General features: G+C 43.2%; 2 protein-coding genes and 1 long non-coding RNA gene across 8 annotated transcripts in view; 1 reads left to right on the top strand and 2 right to left on the bottom strand.

Annotated features, from left to right (window-relative positions):
• EOGT (EGF domain specific O-linked N-acetylglucosamine transferase) overlaps positions 1-3,148 on the bottom strand; it is a 67,017-nt gene extending 63,869 nt beyond the window's left edge. For all 5 annotated transcript variants that reach the window (XR_012906444.2, XM_075938561.2, XM_075938563.2 and 2 more), the window contains exons 1-2: positions 3,038-3,148; positions 266-311 (exon numbers count right to left, since the gene is read on the bottom strand). The gene's annotated coding sequence lies outside the window, so the exon portion shown is untranslated. The remainder of the gene's footprint in view (positions 1-265; positions 312-3,037) is intronic.
• Positions 3,149-3,256: 108 nt separating this feature from the next.
• On the top strand, positions 3,257-9,018 carry LOC142830909 (uncharacterized). The gene is made up of 3 exons (XR_012906446.2): positions 3,257-3,726; positions 4,317-4,494; positions 7,988-9,018. It is a non-coding gene; the product is annotated as an uncharacterized LOC142830909 (long non-coding RNA).
• A 3,361-nt stretch (positions 9,019-12,379) lies between these two features.
• The window catches only part of TMF1 (TATA element modulatory factor 1), a 40,652-nt gene continuing 33,897 nt past the window's right edge, over positions 12,380-19,134 (bottom strand). The window contains exons 16-18 of one of the 2 annotated variants that reach the window (XM_075938560.2): positions 18,279-18,404; positions 18,050-18,135; positions 16,100-16,238 (exon numbers count right to left, since the gene is read on the bottom strand). In XM_075938560.2, coding sequence (XP_075794675.2) covers positions 18,097-18,135; positions 18,279-18,404 — 165 coding nt within the window. In that variant the 3' untranslated portion in view covers positions 16,100-16,238; positions 18,050-18,096. Of the gene's footprint in view, positions 16,239-18,049; positions 18,136-18,278; positions 18,405-19,134 lie in introns of both variants that reach the window. The other variant, XM_075938559.2, reaches the window with a different exon arrangement.

The raw sequence follows: 19,134 nt of genomic DNA, 5'->3' as shown, positions 1-19,134 counted from the left end.
ATTAACACTACATTTTTTTCCCCCCAAGGAGTACATGTAATAGACATAAATACACTTTTCAAATCAAGACTGGATGCCTTTCTAGAAAATATACTTTAATGGTCACACAAGTCACTGGGCTCAAAACAGGAGTAGTTGGAAGAAATTATATGGCCCACACTATGCAGTCAGGTTGAATGATATGATGATCTCCCCAGGTCTTAAAATAAATGTATCCAAGGCATAAAGCCTATTAGCAATATTCCTACAGTACAGTCAGACTTACCTCTATATTCAAGGAGAACTGCTCCAGATTTTCTAGCCATATAAACCTACAGGAAAGAAATGAACACATTTTGCATGAGAAAATCTCACATACAAAGTCCCATACCTCGAGAATATTCAATACAATAAGCAGAATTGTGAGTACATTTTTAATAATCATTTAACAACTATAGCTGTTAAAGTTGTGTACACAAGTCCAATCTATAGCTTTAAACGTTGCATTCCCCAACACCTCTGAGTCTAACCAATGCTGACAAACTTTCAGTTAGGCCAGGGTGGGCAATAAAACAACAGCTGTTCCTGAGGGTTAGCCTTTGGTTGCTGCTTCTATATTTACTTACCTTTCCATAGGTACCAGCGATCACAGCTCCCATTGGCCACGGATCGCCATTCCTGGCCAATGGGAGCAGCAGGAAGCAGTACGGACTGGGACACCACTTCCCACAGCTCCTATTGGCCAGGAACAGAAATCCATGGCCAATAGGAACTGCGATCGCCCTTACCCACAGAGGTGCAGGTAAATAAAGTGTGGGGGGGGCCCATCAAGGGCTAACTGGACTGGATCCGGCTCGAGTACCAGTATTTGCCCACCACTGAATCTTTCCCTTTATCATGGCTATCGAAAACTCTTTAGAAGACCAAATCAAAAGTCAGTGTTACCATGACTACCCTTTTCCACCTCAGAGATATTCAAACACAAAACCAGCTTCCTATTATCTATATCTCAGATTAACTCTTTAACCAGAACGCCCTTTTCTACGTCACAAGTCGCCAATAGATCAACGCAACTAAATTTTTAGGGACATTCAATTCCAACCCTGGAATTTGCCCCTGCAACCACAGTAACTCCTGCTCGCAAATGAATGACAAAACCTAGATGGCAAGTACTTACATCTGGGCAGCTACGTTCTGTAACAAGGAAATTAGTTTCCTGTGAGGCAAAATTAAATGCTGCTCTTAAAAATGAAGCTGGACTTTCAGCTCAGAAGGGTTTGGGACTATGTAACCAGACGAGACAACAAGAACGGAACTTTGAAATGACCTGTTGCTAAGTTCAAAATATCAGAGATGGAAAATGTGCTTAGCAGGGCTCCAGGCAAACTAAGGGAGTCTTTTCAGCCAGATAAACGCATACGTACTATAAATTTATGGAGCCTTTCATTGAGTACAGGTTACATGTGCTGAACTAAAGTACAGGTGGCCAGTTTTGCAAGGTACCAAGTGACTTTGATGCTCACAGAACAGAACTGCCCTTAGGACAAATTTGACATTTAATAAAGTAATGGGAAGCCAGTGTGTGCAAAATAGTACTTCCTTCCTCTCAAACACCACAAACCTGGAGGCAGAGGAAATTCAAATAGCCTGTCATGCTAGCTGCTGCTTTTACCTGAGGCAAGGTTTACACCCTCAAACCAAAGCTGGGCTGAACAATGACATGGAAGGCCATTTATAGCCCCTTCTTTGACACCATGGCAGGCCACGCCATGTCGCTGTGGCACAGGGAGAATGGAAGAGGATTCTCCAGCTTTGCCTCTGAAGGGGCTCCAGGTTTAATTTGGAGCTAGCTATGAGAATTAATGCTCGGCACAGCCCAACTGGATAACACAGAGAGCTCCGTAACTGAGAACAATCAGTGATTAGTGCAGAAGGGAACAGTAGATAACACAGCCCCTACAAATACACAGTAGCTAGTAGAATGTAATTTCAGTAACAAACTCCCCAAACTCGGGGTGGGGGAGGATGCTAATGACTGGACCCCGACATCCAGCCATTTCCTCCTCCAATAAGCATGTACAAAGCCTGAGCATCTGGCCAGCAGGCGGGAAGGGGAGAGGGTGGGAGAGCACCCAGCCTGGCCTCCCAACAGGCAGCACCCAGTGAAGGGTGAGGGGGGAAGAAAGAGAACAAATGCACCAAATCAACTACCCTGTGCCCTCCCCCTCCCCAGACACCAGCCAGATAGAGGATGGGGATGAAGCAGCCCCCTCCCCAACAGCAGGCACCAATGCCAGGGAAGGGACACAGAGCAACCCCTACCAGCAACAGGCACCAGACCAGGATAGGGGGCACCAAGCAGCGCCCTGAGCAGCAGGCACCAGCCCTGGGGAGCACCGAACAGTCCCCACCCCTAGCAAAAGGCACCAAACCCAGGGAGGGGACACAGAGCAAACCCCCCCCCCCCCCGGGAGAAAGCAGCAACCCCAGGGAGGGGACACAAGAGCAAACACCCCCCCCCCCCGGAGCAAGCAGCAACCCCTGAAGCAGCAACCCCAGGGAGGGGATACACAGTGCAACCCCCCGAGCAAGCACCTACTCGGGGTGGGGGGGAGGTGACACAGAGCAAACAACCCCCTCTCCCCCCAAGCAAGCAGCAACCCCGGGGAGGAGACACAGAGCAAACACACACACACCCCAGCAAGCAACAACCCCCCCGGAGCAAGCACCTAATGGGGGGGGACACAGAGCAAACACCCCCCCCCCCAGCAAGCAGTAACCCCAGGGAAGGGATACACAGTGCAACCCCCCCCCCCCCGGAGCTAGCACCTAATCGGGGGGGGGGACACAGAGCAAACACCCCGCCCCCCAGCAAGCAGTAACCCCAGGGAAGGGATACACAGTGCAACCCCCCCCCCCCCCGGAGCTAGCACCTAATCGGGGGGGGGGGGACACAGAGCAAACAACCCCCCCCCCCCCCGCAGCAAGCAGCAACCCCACAACAAGCACCAACTGGGGGGGGCACCGAGCAACCCTGCCCCCGCCCGCCCCATCCCACCTGGAGCAGGGCTGGGCGCAGCCGGCGCCGCACGGGGAAGGGAGCGGAGGGAGGAGGCCGGCGCAGCGCACCGGAAACCGGCCGGGGAGGGGCGCTGGGGGCCGGGCCGCCCAGGTGCCCCCGCCCCTGTCCTAGCCCCAGCCCCTCCCCCGGGCCTCGGGCCGCCCAGCCAGGCTCTGCGGGATCGGGGGCGAGCGCCAAGCGGCCCGGCCAGGCTCCCTGGCGCCGCCAGCCTCTCCCCTGCGCTCCCAGCCTCTCCCCTGCGCTCCCGGGGCAATTGAAAGCCCTGGCTTCTTGGGCCCCTGTAGCCCAGTCCCCCCAATGTAGCTTCAGGCGCAGCCGTGGGGCCAGGGTCCGCTGCCGCGCACCAGCCAAATATTGTGTCTCCAGCTGACTCCAAGGCAGGAACAGATTCTTAGAGTTGTCATTTTGCAGTTAGAATTGTGAAATTAAGGACGATGATTGGTTGAATTGTCATTTGCTTAAATATTCATAGTGGGGCTAGGTAAACAAAGAAATCAATGCTGTTGTGTGCGCGTGAATGAGGGATGTGGGTCAGGAGTGATAGACCGGGAAGGCCATCACCAGACCAGATGTTGTAGGGAGATGCCCAGGACCGACGCAAAAGCGCCAGGAGACTGCGGAAGGGCAGATTGACAATACTACAAGATAAGCAACCACCTGTGGAGGTAAGACAGTTGTGATAGGGAGAAGAACAATTTAAGAAAATAAGATCTCATCAAACAGTGATTAATTACAGCAGGACAGTGCAAAAAGTACTGATCCCCAGTGAGGGAGAACTGCTATAAAAAGGAGCTGTTTTGCCATAATTTTGGGGTACACCTTGCCAAGACAGGAGCCTTGGTATGGACCAATAAAGCCCTACTCCTATCAGTGATCGAACTGGTTGTCCACCAGAAAGACATGGTCCATGGTCAATATAACATTGATTGGTCGGACTGTGTGAGAGAGTCTATGTAAGCAGATGCTAACTGTTTTACTATTGTATTCTTAAGAAAGGCAGCATATTGCCTTTTCCCCTATAAAGATCCCATGTGCTTCTTATAAGCATAACACTGTCCTCAGAAGCGACGAGGAGTCCTGTGGCACCTTATAGACTAACTATAAGGTGCCACAGGACTCCTCGTCGCTTTTGCAGATTCAGACTAACACGGCTACCCCTCTGATAGTGTCCTCAGAGGTTAAGAAGAACCAATCCACCTTCTTGCTACAACAATATATTTGAAAAGGGTTTTCATGTTTCCGTCTCCCTGCACAGGTTGTGTTTTCTAGAACTTTCTGGACCTTCCCAAATTTGTCCACATCTCCCCCAGGGATGAAAGTAGATACCAGGACTTATTGGTGCACTGGCCCAGAATCCTTAGCAAAGGATTGGAGTGCAGAAAAGCAGAAGGAACATGGGTGGAGGCAGACCCACCCCAAGCCATTGACATCAGGTGAGAGCCTCATGTTCTTTTAAATTGCCACTTTCCCCCCCAGAGCAGCTGCCTCTATTGCTCTACCATCCCGTCAGCACCCCTGGTCAGTAGGATCTGGCAGCACTAACTTTGCTGCTACAGCCAGGGCCGGCCCACAACATTTTAGCACCTGAGGCGGGGAGCTCAAATGACACCCCCTGCCCCCTCTCTTGAGCCAAAACTTTGTAAGGTCTCAATTCTGCCTTCTTCCTGTTCTACTCCTCTCACGGTACTGCAGAGAGAATACATATGCACCAGCAGCAGACAATTTTCTACACTCTGGGTCCTAGTGGCACCTTTCCCCCTCAGTCTGGCACCTGAGGCAGCTGCCTCAGTTCACCTCATAGTGAGGCCAGCCTGGCCACAGCAGTGATGCCAGACCCTCCTGGCAGGGAGCGAAAATGGTCTGTGCGCAGGCCAGTACCAGTGGCCAGTTCTTACCAGAGCACTCTACCAATCCACACCTGCCCACTGTCACTTCGCATCTTTCCTGAAATGTGGTGCCAAGAACTGAGCCCAATACTCCATCTGAGGCCTAATCAGCGCAGAGTAGAGCAAAAGAATGATTTCTTGTGTGTTGCTTATAACACTCCTGCTAGTACATCCCAGAATGATGTTTGATTTTTTGCAGCCCTGTTCACTTTTGAACCATATTTAGCTTATCCACTGTGATCCGCAGGTCCCCTTCTGCAGTGCTCCTTCCTAGGAAGCCATTTCCTATTTTACATGTGTGGAACTCATTCTTCCTCCCTCAGTGGAGTACTTGGCCTTTGTCCTTACTGAATTTCACCCTGTTTATTTCATACACATCACACCTCAGATACATTCACCCAGGAACCTACCCCTGCAACAAAACCCATTGGCAATTCTGTCCACATATCTATACAAACGGCACCATCACAGGAGCTAGCCACATAAGCCACAACATAAATCATACAACTGCACATCTCCTAATATATACCATTAAGTGCCAGCAAGCCATGTATGTTGGCCAAACTGGACAGTCTCTACGACAAAGGATAAATGGGATACAAATCAGACATAAAAAATGGTAAAACACATAAACCCATAGGGGAACATTTTATCTACCTGGACACTCAATCATTTAAAAGATTTGAAAGTAGCCATTCTTTAACAAAAGAATTTCACTATCCAATTAAAGAGAGAGCCTGCAGAACTGGAATTCATCTACAGATTTGACACTTTTACCCTGGGCTTGAACAAAGACACTAACTGGTAGCACATCACAAAGGCAATTTCTCTTACCTTTAACATCTGCATTTCCACACCAAAAACTATAGGACACATCCTGCCCACTTCATTAGCCTCATTAACACAGGGTCTACAATTGACAGCTACGTCTACTGTGTGTGTATTATTTCCACTCCAGTTAAGCTGAAGAAGTGGATTTTGCCCACGAAAGCTGATGATTCTATATATCTCGGTTAATCTCTAAGGTGCCACAGGACAACTCTCTGGAAACAGTTATCCAACCAGTTATGTACCCACCTTATATCATCTCCATCTAGGCTGTATTTCCCTAGTTTATGAGGTCATGTGAGACACTATCAAAAATGATATTAAAGTCAATATATGCCATGTTGACCATTTCCACCCTATCCTCAAGACATCTTACCCTGTCAAAGAAAACTATCAGGTTGGTTTGACACAATTTGTTCTTGGCAAATCCATGCTGATTGTTAATTATCACCTTACTTTCTTCCAGATGTTTATAAATTGATTGCTTAATTATTTGCTGTATTATCTTTCCAAGTACACAAAGTAAACTGACTGGTCTGTAATTCCCTAGGCAGAGCTGTCCTGTCCATTGGATTTTTTGGGGAAGTTGTCTCATGTCCAATGCTTTGAGAGGCCTCATGGGGCCCAGGGCAGCCTGGGGAACTAGCACCTGTCAGGTAAAGTGTTGACACTGGCCCTTTCTACTGCACTGTGTCCCTAAACCATCTTCTGTCTACCAGATGCTAGGAGTGGACCTGGGGATGGTTCACTCACTTGATTGCCTGTTCTGTTCCCTTAGAAGTCCCTGGCATTAGTCCCTATGGCTATGTCTAGACTGCAAGCCTCTTTCGAAAGAGGCTTTTTCGAAAGTATCTTTCGAAAAAGCCTCTTTCGAAAAAGAGCATCTAGACTGCAAGCAGTACTTTCGAAAAAGCAAGCCGCCTTTTCGAAAGAAAGCAGCGAGTGAGTCTGGATGCTCTCTTTCTAAAAAGCCCTGTTGGCATTCAAGAACGCCTTTTTTCGAAAGAGCACTTTCGAAAAAAGGCGTTCTTCCTCGTGAAATGAGGTTTACCGCCGTCAAAAGAAAAGCTGCGTTCTTTCGATTTAATTTCGAAAGAACACAGCTGCAGTCTAGACGCAGGTAATGTTTTTTCGAAAAAAGGCTACTTTTTTCGAAAAAACCCCTGAGTCTGGACACAGCCCATGAGAAGCTAGGATATCGCACTAGATGGACTATTGGTCTTACCCATTATGGCAGTTCTAATTTTCAGCAAGAATTGCAATAGATTTTTTCCTTTGAGAAAGATGTTATAGGGGACAGTACACTTGAATACCTGAGAATCAAGTTGTACAAAATGGTATGTAGAAAAATCACAAAGGGTTGGATTGAGAGGGAAAATAAGTTGCAAAAATACAGTCATTGGTGGACGGAATGAAAACAAAGTTTTGAAACCAGGCCAGAAACTCAGTCAGAATGGGTCAGATGATCCAACAGAATAAACTTCTGCTCTAAAAATAAGAACTTACAGTTAAAAATTCAGGGAATGCTAGCAGCGGCTAAGACAACTTGGTGAACTGCTATGACATTTTATGCAGTCAGATACACCAATAAGGGATTCTTTGTTTTTGAGGGAGTATATGTAAAATGTTTTACTGCATTAAATCTCCTGCAGCACCTCAGTAGGTTACCTCAGACAGAGGAGATGCACACGAGGCATTTGGACGCCCATACCTTTAAGAACTCAGTCCTGGGAAGCCCATGTAGAGAGGTTCTGTCTTGGGGGGCGGAGGGGGGGGGGAATAAAAAAAAAAGCCCTTCTTCCCTGCTGTTTTTGCAAACACTGCTGTGTCAGTCCATTGGAGTAACTGTTACCCCCTCTGTCCCTCACCTAATTTCCCACCCTCTGCCCCCTTCCTTGATTTTGCCTCTCAGGCCCTACCCTAATCCTGCCTCCAGCTGCTTGGCACTCCCACCGCAAAAAAACAGTTTTCATTCCCTGCTCAGACCTGGCCAGTTTGCCCCCTTTGCTACTTTTTAACCCCTGTACAAAGCAGTAAGTAGAATCTTATGGCTGATAAGGGCAGGACGAAGGGCAATAGCTTCAGCAAATGATAGTGAGCATGCTCAGTATATGCGAGCATGCTCAGTGCACCCTAAGTAGCACATTCCTACAAGTTTTTCCTACACTATACTCTTGGGGCCCAATGACAGCTCCATACCCTCACTTTGCAGGATGCCTGGCAGATCGTAACCCTCAACCTCATGGGGCTGGCTGGGAGACCCGAACTCCCTGGGGCCAGTTGTGAGCCCCAGACTCCTGATCCCACAGGGCCGTCTGGCAGCCCCCAAATCTGGACTCATGACCCTGTGGAGCTGGCTAGCATGCTGGGTGCAGAGGCAGCCTGGATCCCACCCACCTCACTGGGTAGCAGGGAGCCGCAGCTGTGCGGTAACTGGGCCACATTCATCCCACCAGCCGAAAGAACCACTACTGTATGCTACGTAATTAAACCACTCACAGGCACCCTTGTGAATGCAGTTACATATGATGCTTGAGACCACAGCCTTTGGAACCAAGAGCTTAAAAAATATCTCTGGAATCTCAAGAGGAAACAGCCCAGCTCAAGTAAAGAGAAAAGAGCTTCCAGAAGGCAGAGCCCAAAGTGTTGAAACATTACCTTGAAATGTGACATGCAGCAGAGCTTGTCTCTGAGGTGGGTCTCTTCAGTCATGTTCATGGCTGCCATAAAGCCCACTCAGTAAATTCTTTACCTCTTAAGGGCACATAAGGGACTTGCTGAAGGATGCGCACTGCTACTTATGAAAAAAGGAAATACACTGTTCTTGAATACAATACTTTATCATCACTCTAACTGAAGCCACATTAGTTATTGTACACGTGTAACTGTTGGTATAAATCCACACCCCTAACACACACCGTTGTACCAATACAGTTTGCACATAAAGCAGCCTCTTTCTGTATACTTGATCAATTCTTGGAACTTGTTTCCAGTTGTCACACTCAAAGCCCATAATAATCAGACTAATGGGCCAGAGAGTAGGGGCATAAACAACTTTGGTGAGTTTTTGAGGGAATGGGGGAGGTGTGTGAGGGAACTAGAGTTAAAAATAAGTAGTTACTGAACAACAGTTTAATGAATACTTTTGTACCATGACTAAAATGTTTGCACCTTTAAATAAAGTGAGATAAATGAGCTTTAGTTCCAGACTAAAATATTGGAGAGAGCAGATCTAGAGGCAAAGTGCGGGGTTGGTACTTAACTCGACTACCTGATAAGCTATGACTACTCTTTCACATCCCTACTCATTTGTCTCTTCTATCCAATGTGTAGCAATAGTTATTACCCCATTTACATAGGACCTAGGCCAGCAGGGTCCTGACCTCTTAACAACTAAATGCTACCACAATGAAAAGGTTAATTGCTTTCAAAAATCTGTTTCTCTTCCTTTTACCCACGTACAATGTAGAACATGAATTAAATACTATAATGCTATCCCCTTGGTATCCTCAGGATAAGGATGGTCTTTTCAATATATAACGGAAAAGGGCCTTTCCTACCATGGCCCAACAGGAAACAGAACCACTTACTATGCCATTGTTTTATTTCCTTCCATCTTGAACTTATTTCCCTTCTTAGATGCTGCTTCTGCTTTAGTCAAAGGGCACGTTCCCATTAAGTTACACAGCACCTTTGAGGCCAAAATGCAACCCTTGTATGTTCAAAAGCCATTCTAATTACTGCACAGTCGGGCCAGATTGAGGGACTGGCAACCTAGGCAACTGCCTGGAGTGCTGGGTTTGGGGAGCGCCAAGTTCGGGGTGCTGCTTTTGCTGTTGGTGACAAAAAGGGAAAATAGAAGGTTGCTGTCCAAGAAATGGTTCAATTCCTAAGTTTTCCACCTGTGTTCAAGGTGGGGGGCTGACAGATTTGCTGGGCCCCTAGGCAAAGTTTGCGTGGGGCAGCTCTGCGCTCCCAGAAGAGATGGAGCCATGGGCAGAAGGAGCAGGGCTGGAGCAGTTAGCCCTCCGTACCGTGCAGGGGGCAGCATGCTGGCTCTCCCCCCACTCACCTCTCAGCCACCCCTGAGAGCTGCCAGGGCAGCAGGGGAAGGGGGTGTGGAGAGGGTCCTCTGGAATAAATATAAAGGGCCCAGAGCTCCGGCTGTTGCTGCTCCTGTAGTAGCAGCAGCCGGGAGCCCCAAGTTCTTTTGAATCACTGAGCCATGGGGCAACTGCCTCCTTTGCCCTGCGGGCCTGCTTTAAGGAAACACATATTCATTACAAGAACCACTTGGTTACGAGGGCAGAGATGAGGTGATGGAAAGAAGAACTCAAAAGGGAGGGCTTTTTGGTTAGCTCCTTGACGTTGCTCAAGTGTCCATCAAAGGAAGATTTGGACAAATAAAGCACCACAAAAGTACCTTTTTTTGGTATGATCTTAAGTTAAAACACTTGAACAAAGGTGTTTTACCATTACCTTCACTGGAGGCTAACAAATGGGGAATGTTTGGAGGTCATGATAAAGACAACTGTGTTGAACACGACATCCAATACCTTTTGCAACATGGGAAGCACTCTCCCGTCCAAGTTCCAAGTCATTCATGATGTAGATCTGAAGAACGTTTTTCATAACACACTAACCCAGGAACCAATCCCTGCAACAAAACCCTTTGCCAATTCTGCTCATATATCTACTCAAGCGACACCATCAAAGGACCTAATTATATCAGCCATGCCACCTGCACAGCTACTAATGTGATATATGCCATCATGTGCCAGCAATGTCCCTCTGCCATGCACATTGGCCAAACCAGGCAGTCCCTACACAAAAGAAGAAAGGGACCCAGATCGGTCATCAAGAATGGCAACATACAAAAACCAGTAAAAGAACACTTCAGTCTCTGGACACTCAGGGTAGGTCTAGACTACAGGCTTCTGTCAACAGAAGTTTTGTCGACAGATACTGTCGACAAAACTTCTGTCGACAAAGAGCGTCTAGACTACATTGAGTTCTGTCGACAAAGCAAGCTGCTTTGTCAACATGGTAGTGTAGATGCAAAGGACAGTTTACATGCAATAACACCTTCTGTCGACAGAAACTCTGTCGACAGAAGGCGTTATGCCTCGTAAAATGAGGTTTACCAGCGTCGACAAAACTGCTGAGTTCTGTCGACAGAACTCAGCGGTAGTGTGGACGCAGGTATAGTTTTGTCGACAAAAGTCCACTTTTGTCGACAAAACCCTGTAGTCTAGACACACCCTTAGATTTAAAAGTCACCATCCTTAAAACAACAACAAATACCCCTTCAAAAACAGACTGCAGAGCTAGGGGTGTAAGAGACTAGACGACTACCAGATAAGCATATGCTTATCGAGTAGCTGAGTAGTGAGCCAACTAGTAGCTCCCCCGCCTTGCTGCCTCTACCAAAGAGAGGCAGCAAACGGGGGCAGGAGCTGGTGCTCGGGAAAGCCGGCTTGAAAGCCGAGGCCTGAGCCTCTGACTGGGCAGGGCTGATAAATCACCTGTGAAGCTTCCCCACAGCTTAGAGGAAACAGTGCCCTCCGCTATGCCTCTGCTCTTTAAATGATCTTAACACATTTAAAAGGCAGAGCAGCAGCAGGGTTTTAAGAGAGACTGGGAATAACTGCCTCCCTGCAAAAGCAATTTCTCCCTCTCCAGGGCTGTGTCTACACTGGCATGAATTTCCGGAAATGCTTAAAACGGAATACTGTTCTGTTTTCAGTTTTTCCGGAAAAGGAGTGTCTACATTGGCAGGCTGCTTTTCCGGAAAAGCGTCCGTGGCCAATGTAGACGCGCTTTTCCGGAAAAGAGCCCTGATCGCCATTTTCACGATCGGGGCTTTTTTCCGGAAAAGACTACTGGGCTGTCTACACTGGCCCTTTTCCGGAACAGTGTTCCGGAATAAGGTCTTATGCCCGAGCGGGAGCAGAATAGTTTTTCCGGAATAGCGGCTGATTTTGTACAGTAGAGCATTGTTGCTTTTCCGGAAATTCAAGGGCCAGTGTAGACAGCTCGCAGCTTATTCCGGAAAAGCGGCTGATTTTCCGGAATAAGTGGCCTAGTGTAGACACAGCCCAGGTGTTCATATCTTCTCATCAACTGTTGAGAGCAAGTCACACCCACCCTGACTGAATTGTCTTAGTAGTACTGGTCCTGCAACTTGATATGGTAACTCCCTTCTTTCCATGTGCTAATATTGATGCCTGCCTCTGTAATTTCCATTCCAATGCATCTGATGAAGTGGGTCTGCCCATGAAAGCTTATATCCAAATACATCTGTTAGTCTTCAAGGTGCCACAGGCTTCCTTGTAGTTTTTGCAGATGCACATTAACACAGCTACCTCTGATTCTTATAACAGCATTAACATTCAGAATTATATTTGGTAAGCCATTCTATTGTGCCAAGATAGTGCTAAACAAAAAATGAAAGATTAATCACTGCTCAGAAATCCTGGTTCATTTTCTGAGAGCCACTTATTTTAATTAGCTGACATTTTCTTTGCAGGCTGCCATGCTGACATTTACCAAAAAAACATCCTCCATTAATTTTCAGTCTTCATTAAAGAAAACCAGGAACACATTATTGGCTTCAATTTTTATTTTACCCAATCCCCTTTATATACAAGTTAATTATTTACATTATTTTACAATTAGAATCCAAATGCTCAGTTTTCATGGTATATTAAAACCATTTTCTGTCTTGTATTCAAGGTAGTTTTAGCCCTTTAACATAACTTACATACAACGATCTCATAACAGGACAAATTAATTTTTTTGCAGTGAAAATATAAACTGTTACACATATACAGGTAGGTAGAATTTGGAACAGCTACTCTGGTTGTTCATTAAGGATGCACTGAAATGCCATTAAAGTAAATGACTATTGGACTGAACCTTAATTTCTCCCTGTTGCATACTGTCAGAAAGCCAAGGGGCTAATCTGAAGCCAATAAAAGTCTTTGTTCATTCAGTGGGCTATAGAACAGCTCCCATAGATACTTTGAGTAAGTCTTTAAATGGGAATGTTTCTTCACACTAATACAGTAGTGATTGCTAGAGACTATAACAGATACAGACAAAATAGTTAATCTTTAGGTAATATTGTGGTCTATTAATTTGAATAGAAGTTAGACCTTTCCAGAATCTTTTTACAATCACCCCTCCGCTCCCAAATATTTCTCTTTGGCAAACTCAACAACAGCACTGCACCTAAGGGACACTGGCATATTAAAAAAGAAAACTATTATTGTTATATCCAAGATGATTAAAACAAAACTTTTAAAATGTAATGGTGAAAATATTACTTTTTTGCCCTATATGTTTTTGTTTTCCCCAGCTTTGATGATTAAAGTGCATCAGACTTTGATTTTCTGATTTTCATGCACGAAGCACAGCAAATGGTTTCACTGCAGGAGAAAGGCTGAATGCAAGCAAAAAGCAGTCTTTTCACTAAATTCAAATTATTTATAAAATCCATCAAGTTTTATGTAACAAATTCTGGCCCTGAAGCACAACATAACACTTTGTATCTATAACCAACAAAGAAACAATGAGTGTAGAGTATACACTGCTTTTCCTCATTTAGTCAAGCTCTTCAATACTAAAAAGAACACATGAAAAATATTTACATTTATTAGTGAGCAGAGCAACTGCTTTATCAATGAAAATTACCCCTCACATTTAAACCATGAACATTGTCTTAGAAAAGCACCTGAATCATGTCAAATAAAAATAATAAATCTTCATGTGTTCTTGCGAGTAATCTTTGAGTTGTCTAAGAATAAATCAGTATTAATTTATCTTCATTTAAAATACTTTTTTTTTGTTTAACTAGATGAGTGTCTCATTTCTAATGAGAAATGTTTATACAAAAATCAATTCTTAACTGGTGCCCTCAACTAAGCTTAACTCTACTTGAACATTTGTTTAATTATGAATGGCTCATTTTTTTAAATACTCACACCACAGAATTTAAAATGATTTAACCAAGCAGTAGATGATTCACTTTCTGCAAAATAAGCTTAGATAACATTTTTAGTCTATATTTTCTATTTACCAACAATTGAACATGTCATTTTAAAAGCAAAATGCTAGTTTGTCTTTTAGTACAAGAACTGTATTAGTTTCCAAGATGAAATAAAACATAAGGTTTCACTATCCACAAGAATAGAAGTTCCTTTATTTTATCAAAATAGTTATATTAAATTGTTTAAAAATGCAGGCCTTTCTTTGCAATTCTCTATTGCTTTATTAGAATTCCTCTGAATATTTCGTTCTAAACTTTGCTGTGAACACTGCAAGGTTTTTTTTTTTGCTGCAGTCTAACCTCCAATTTAGATGTGTTATCTATTTGGCATTGTAAATTGCACCGGTGAAAACTTTTGTTTTACACATGTAGCTACATCAGTGCAGAAAACTCGAATAGAGGCAGACCCTGAGAGGAAAAGCCCTACTACAGAAGCATTTCTCTGGAAGAGGCTGATTCCCCAGGGATTGTCTACACTTAAAAAGACTGCAGTGGTGCAACTGCAACACTAGTGCTTCAGTGAAAATGCTACCTATGCCAACAGGAGGGCTTTTCCCGTCACGTAAGTAATCCACCTCCCTAAGAGGAGAAGCTCTTCTATTGACATAGTACTGTCAGGTAATTTGGTCAGTACAACTACATTGCTCAAAGGTGTGGATTTTCCACACCTCCCAGGCAACGTAATTACTCCAATAAAAGTTTATAGTATAGACCAAGCCTTAGTTGTAGATTAAAGCCATGGCAGTGCTTTAATGTGGAATCATAGTCATAGCACCAGCACTGGGACTGGTGCTTTACAGTGCTGTAACTTGCTGTACTTGGTGGAGGTGTATTTTCACACCCATGAGAAATAAAACTAAAGCACAGTAACTTGCTAGTGTAGACAAGCCCTCAGCTGTAACTAATGCCAAGCTGTAACACGAGGGGTTATTCTGACACTTAATATGCATTCGTAACTTAATAGGCAGAGAGAGAAATCTCTCACATTGCAGGCAGTGGCGTGATAAAGCACAAAATTTCATATGAAGCATAGTTCACACTGCAAGTATCCATCACGGCTACAAATCTGAGATGTAATGAAATATTTTCTGTTTGGAATGCATGAGGAAGAAGGCAAGCTAATTCTCAGCACTCCCAAGGGTATGATTCAGAAGTTCCCTCGCACACATGACCCCAAATGTCGCTCTTTAAACTCTAAGCTATGTGGATGTTATCTGACTCTTAGCCACTGCCTTTCCTACATGGGAAATGGGAGATCTTTTCTAACCATTGCAGGCTGCCTTAAAAAAAATACTATGTCAAAATCCACTTTTAAAATGTAGAGAGACCGACAGATCAAGAATGGCTACAGCAGAGCTGCAGCAATTACTCTGTGTTAAGAGAATTTTATATTTCAGCTTTGTGTGTGTTAAATGGTACTGTTAAAAAGTGGCACGCAAACCTACAGGAATCAAAAGTATTGCAACTGAAGTTAGTTCTATTTAGAATTACCAGCAAAACTGTCTCTAAATGACTCCATTACATTTCCGGAATGCAGCACAAAGAGTATTCAAAATGGAGCAGTAGATTTAAGAACAAGAGTAGGAGTTTTAAATCAGTCTCCTTGGTTTGGGAAGTTAAGGTAAAGGATGTTATCTGGAGGGGAAAAAATTGTCAATCTTTCTTGCATGTATAAATCCCCAAAGTACAAATCAGAAATTTTCATTTAATAAAAAAGCTAAATCTGAAATATCTAACCCTTTAATTTCACACAGCAAGTCCTTACTATTTATAGTAATCTAAAAAACCCTATTTGTACTATAAAATTATATAAAAAAATGTTTAGGACATTAAAAAAAATCCTCCAACAAACTCTCATCTGTACCCATGAAAGTGCGTAAAACAGTAATCTGAAAATTTTCAGGGGTTATTCTATTAAGCCTCAAGCTGCGTATCCTTACATCTTCCAGTGCCGAATGGTTAGATAATGTTACATGAGTCAAATAATCTCTGTGCTACTGTCTGTACATAATGCTCCACCTTTTGATTAACCTTAAATAAAGAGAGGATGGTTTTATTTTAACACATTTGAAATAATACACAGAATAATTTAACTGCAAACAGTACTAGACACTGTTAAAGCATAATAATTTTTCCCACATAAGAACTCTACAATATAATCCCATTTTATATAGTACAATTTTTTACAAGGCTTGTGAATTCTAAATTTACATTAAACACCACTCTTTACAGTTTTATCATTGTTATAAAGTAATAGTTCCATCAGAAATTAATTATGTCTTTGTTTCAAAAGTTCATCTATTTGAGTCTTGTACATATTTTTCACATCTTCAAGATCCAGACGAAGTTCTTCTGCCTCTTCTGCTTTCTCTCCATACATCTGAAGAATAGTATTATATCTTTGATCCAAATCCTAGAAAAAATGGGCTTTTGGTTATTTGGTTGTTCCCCCTAATTTAAAAGCAGACACACATATTTGTCTTCATTATTTGTCTAACACATTGCCTCAGCAGCTATTTTACAATGTTCAAGTGCTTTAGTTATAAAAACCTGAAAAGTTAAACTAATGTTAACTCATATAAACATACTCGGCATTATGTCTTCAATATTGGTAAACTTGTGCTCTTGGGAACTGTGAAAGCAAGCAAATACCTAAAGCAGGATTTTTAACTACAACGAGCAATAGCATGAACCTTCAAGTCAATTCAAGCTGTTATGGTAGGATACAGTGATAGGCAACCTAGGCTAGAAAATGAGCCGTATTTCATCTCAGTGGGCCGCAAGACTGTCATAACCAAAATGGTCTCCCGGAATAGGATAGTTTTTCTTACTACACTTGCATATCTAGAATTTGCAGGATGTGCCAACTAAACTGTAGCAGTGCTTTGATTGGAAGCAGAGGGAGCACATGGCTCTCAATGTTGTATGGAATCAGCATGCACCTTACTTCATGTGCCCTTGCTTTACACGTGTGTCACTTCAGGAATACAGGTAGGAAAAAACCTACACAGCTGGTAACCAGAAGAGTCTGACAACACTGCGGGCCACAGTAAACAAAATGTCTTGAGGGCCACACACAGAACCCTGATGTGTGTCCATGGGTTCGATTGCTTACCACTGGTATAGCCAAGGTGAGGGGGTAACATTTTCACAAGTGACTTGGGCTTCAATGCCTATGCCTCTCTGCTGTAAGTTTCTATATGAATTTCAAAGTGAAATAATCTAGAAAGGTTCACAACTTATCTAATGAAAGGGCATCTACTTCATAACTCGTCTCTTTAAATTATAATATTCATTTTTAAATCTCTATTATCCTTCAGATTTTAAAAGTGCTAGTACACACGAAAGCATAAAACAGTTTAAGAAGCATTTTTCCTTCATTTCTACATAGCACAAAGTCTGAAAATTGTGCAACTGTTCATGTTCATAACTTAGGAATGAAGGAGAGAACATTCACCAAACTATCATTAGATTTATGTTGTAGGAAAAAAAGCTTAGCTTCAAAACCTTTCAGGTTTGACAATTTAACATGCTGCATGTATTAAAAAAAATAATTTCCAGAATGAGGTAACTGCAATTTACAAAATGTGCATGTGATACGTCTGCTAAAAAAATTAACACCCCAAAAATTTTAGTAATACAAGTGGATTAAAAATCTGCAGTGTTTATTAATTCCACCAGTGTCATGACCAGACAGAATCTTAAAACTTTTTCATGTTAGGTTATGTTTTGACAAACTCGTAAAAATCGAGTATCCCCATATGCTGGCTCTCAAGATTCCAATTCACTCAAAAATTATGCACTCCGTGCCAGGTATTCAGAATGCTCTGAGCACAAAATTATGCACACCTAATTTGTGTGTATAATTGTAGGTAAAGTTATGACATCTGTGCATGCGCACGATTATTTGGCTATGAAGTGGTCATTGACATATACAATTGCACTGACAGCACAGCATATTTAGTATTTCAGACAGTGAGCATAATTCTGAAAATATGACTCTCAGAATATCACAATTCTTGATACTGCACATGGATTATTTTATAAATATGCACACTAATTGAACTGTATGTTAGCTAGTATAACAATGAGAAAATCAATTTTGGAAGTAACTGATAATTGTCATGCAACAGCAAAACCTGCTGACAAAATCCATCTGTCTCTAACGTGCATCCTATGAAGTTATAAAGCAATTTGAGATTGTTTTGTCAAAAGAGAACTTACTTTTGAAATCTAAAATTGTATTCCTTTGTATTTTTCCACTGCCTAACTTAATTCAGCGCACTTTGTGATTCTTCATACATTTTCAACTTTAAGGAAAAGAGATTTGCATTAAGTATCACTCTGGGCACCTACAGAGTTATAGATCTATTTAAGAATGCTTAATTTAACACAATTTTTTTTTTTTATAAATCACGTCAATCTTTCACCCAAATTAATGATAGCCACCTACCCTTAGCTGTGCACGTAGTTTTGGTATCTCCTTCACCTTTTCTTCGAATTCATCATTTTGATTTGTTAATTTAACCAATTCTTCTGCCATTATTGATCGAGTTCTTTCAAGGTTTCCAATTTCCAGCTAAGATAACAGGCATTTAACAATTAGTTCTTCGTGCTGAGAGTGACCTACTGAGTTAACAACTTTGGTTTTCATTTAAAAAAAAAATCAGAATGCTTGACCTTGGAAGTCATATTATTATATAGACCAGTAATACTCAGTGGTTCAAGAGCTAAAATAGCCATCAACTTTACCCAAAAGAGACACTGTTCTGAAAAGAGCTGCAGGAGACACATTAAAGATCCACTTGTGGTTCGCAAGCCTCAGTCTGAGTATCACTGATATAGACAGTACCAAAAGAGTATCAGATTTACAAAGTAAGACAATAATATAGTTAAGACACTATGGGTACATCTAGACTACATGCCTCTGGCGACAGAGGCATGTAGATAAGGCTACCAGGCATAGGAAAATGAAGCAGCGATTTAAATAATCACCGCTTCATTTAAATTTACATGGCTGCCGCCCTGAGCCGATCAGCTCCAGGAGGCATACCTGGGAGGTCAACAAATGCCTTTGATGTCGGCCCCCGCACGTCCAGACTACCGCGCTGAGCCGACAAACAGCTGATCGGCTCAGGGCGGCAGCCATGTAAATTTAAATGAAGCGGCGATTATTTAAATCGCTGCTTCATTTTCCTATGCCTGGTAGCCTTATCTACATGCCTCTGTCGCCAGAGGCATGTCGTCTAGACGTACCCTATTTGCTGTGGGATAAAATATATAAACTATTATACAACTGTCAAATTAAA

This window comes from Pelodiscus sinensis, chromosome 11, assembly GCF_052426305.1.
Source record: "Pelodiscus sinensis isolate ZL-2025 chromosome 11, ASM5242630v1, whole genome shotgun sequence".
Lineage (NCBI taxonomy): Eukaryota > Metazoa > Chordata > Testudines > Trionychidae > Pelodiscus > Pelodiscus sinensis.
The sequence above is the reverse complement of the archived record's forward strand: the minus strand, read 5'-3'. Positions and strand labels throughout refer to the sequence as shown.